The sequence below is a fragment of the Amphimedon queenslandica genome, unplaced genomic scaffold, assembly GCF_000090795.2.
Source record: "Amphimedon queenslandica unplaced genomic scaffold, v1.1 AMPQUscaffold_13395, whole genome shotgun sequence".
Classification (NCBI taxonomy): Eukaryota; Metazoa; Porifera; class Demospongiae; order Haplosclerida; family Niphatidae; genus Amphimedon; species Amphimedon queenslandica.
Window position 1 is genome coordinate 36,147 of NW_003546369.1, and position 2,143 is coordinate 38,289.

The 2,143-nt window shown below is 33.7% G+C and overlaps 1 protein-coding gene and 1 long non-coding RNA gene across 2 annotated transcripts in view; one reads left to right on the forward strand and one right to left on the reverse strand.

Annotated features, from left to right (window-relative positions):
- The first annotated feature begins 1 nt into the window (after position 1).
- LOC109582220 (uncharacterized) overlaps positions 2-2,143 on the forward strand; it is a 13,468-nt gene continuing 11,326 nt past the window's right edge. The window contains exon 1 of the long non-coding RNA XR_002184969.1: positions 2-49. This is a non-coding gene — a long non-coding RNA (uncharacterized LOC109582220). The remainder of the gene's footprint in view (positions 50-2,143) is intronic.
- The window catches only part of LOC105312861 (uncharacterized), a 10,241-nt gene continuing 9,151 nt past the window's right edge, over positions 1,054-2,143 (reverse strand). The window contains exons 8-10 of the mRNA XM_019996871.1: positions 1,452-1,566; positions 1,208-1,403; positions 1,054-1,163 (exon numbers count right to left, since the gene is read on the reverse strand). Of these exons, the coding sequence (XP_019852430.1) occupies positions 1,121-1,163; positions 1,208-1,403; positions 1,452-1,566 (354 nt within the window). The 3' untranslated portion in view covers positions 1,054-1,120. The remainder of the gene's footprint in view (positions 1,164-1,207; positions 1,404-1,451; positions 1,567-2,143) is intronic.

Below are 2,143 nucleotides of genomic sequence, written 5' to 3' on the forward strand. Positions count from 1 at the left end.
AAACTTGAGGGATCAGTCAGGTCTACAGAGAGAGAGGAGAAAAGAAAAGGTATAAGAGAGTTTGTGTGAGTGAGAGGAACAAAAGGACGAGGACAAGATAAAGTACATGAGTAAGGAAGATTTTGAATTTTTCCTCAATAGAATCCAAAAGCTTCATTGCTTTCTATAACAAAATCATCAATGAAAAAATGAAAGAGTCTATGAGAGCAAAGAATTAAGCACAAGAGATGGACAGAACAATATCCAGTTAGTAGTACATATACATGTACATTTTATAATGATGTAATTTGTAAACAATTGAACTTACCAAAACACACAATTGCTGACTTGGCACCTCTGTAGTATATTCTACTCATTGACTCATACCTCTCTGAGCCAGCAGTGTCCTAATGGAGAGGAGAGAGAGAGAAAGAGAGAGAGAAAGGAACATGAAAAAGAGATAAAGAGAGAAAGGGGGAAAAGAGAGGAGATGTGATTAAAACAGACATTAAATAATAACAAATAAACACAACTGCATCACTATAATACACACAATTAATGACTAGTTTTCAATAACAGAATAACTGTACTACTGGCAACAGTTCAAAATGAATCTTATGACCACCTGATCCTAGAGCAGTTACATATCAGCATGTATTAGTATATTATAGTATGCAGTGAGTGTGTGTGTGTATGTTAGAGCTAACACCTAAACACTGTGTATCTTTCAGTTCATCATTAACTGCTTCTTGATCCTTCATCACACGCATAATGAATAATTAATCATGCTGCTCTTCAGTTCTTTTAATTTTGTCAAATTAATTATCTCTTCTTCTCTAAAAAACTGCTCTGCTCTAAAAACTTATGAGCATGCGCAGTGTACAAAAATCAATTAATTAATAACAATGAATAATCAATAATAATAATAATAATAATAATCCTAATCCTAACACACCACTATATCTAACAAAAATAATGTAATTATTAATATTAAAATTAATCATAATGAAGTAATACATACACACATAATTGCTAACTATAATAAGAAAGTATAAGTTCAAATGCTTTTAAAGCTTAATATTTTTTGTATATATAATCACTTGTATAAACTTTCTTTAAACTCTATTAATGTAATAATAAATCACAATTTGTTATAGAACTCGCCTTCAGTAAGATCACACTTCCTATTAGGTATTAATGTTACTCATTTTATGAAATTGTTGCTAACTTTGTTATAAGATTTTCTAGAGTAAATTTAGGAGGTTTGTCTCCTTTATCTTTAGCGTACACTACTTTGCTGATTCCACACTCAACTATAAGTTTAGCACACTCATGACATGGATGTGAAGTGACATATAGTTTACAATTTTTAACCAAATCAGATGATGATAATTCAATTATTGCTTTGTATTCAGCATGAATAACTATTGCAAATAAATATGGGTATAATACACTTGTTAATGCATGCTAACTATATCCTTTCTGATCTCCTTCCTGTGAAATGTCATCATGTATCATATCTTTAGGGTATCCACTGTATCCAATTGCCCTTACTTGATTGCTAGGTGATACTATGCATGCTCCTACCTAAAAATACGAGACACCAAAGGTGCATGGCCTCACCCCTAAAGCTGTTTGGGAGGTGTTAGGTTTAGATAGCCTAAGCCAGTATATTTAAATGATATAGCTAGATCAAAAGTGACAGACAATAGGCAAGTGTGAAAAGTATGATGGACTCTGGCTGGAGTCCCTCCAAAAATTGGTAAAATGTGTTCATAAATTCCTATTAGCATCTCAAAATTTATCATTTATTTATATACTATATTTATACTTATTGCACTCTCATTTTAAAAACAGCATCATGGATTTCAAAACCTTAGCTTTTGTTGTGGCCATGCATGCACATCTATCAAAAACATACTATGCAATAAATTAGAAAGTGTGCTCTTGAGGCCAAGGGATTATCATAACAGCTAGTTTCCTAGCTGCAGTTACACTTGCTCTTGCATGCTTGCAGAAGTGGCAAGCTGCTCCAGGGCCCAGGCTCCAGCAACTCCCAGCTTGCTTGTAGTCTCGCGTAGCCAGACCCATCCCCCTTTTTGAAAATTTGGATGTCCAAATTGTCAAAAAGGGGGATGGGTCTGGCTACGCAAGACTACACAGC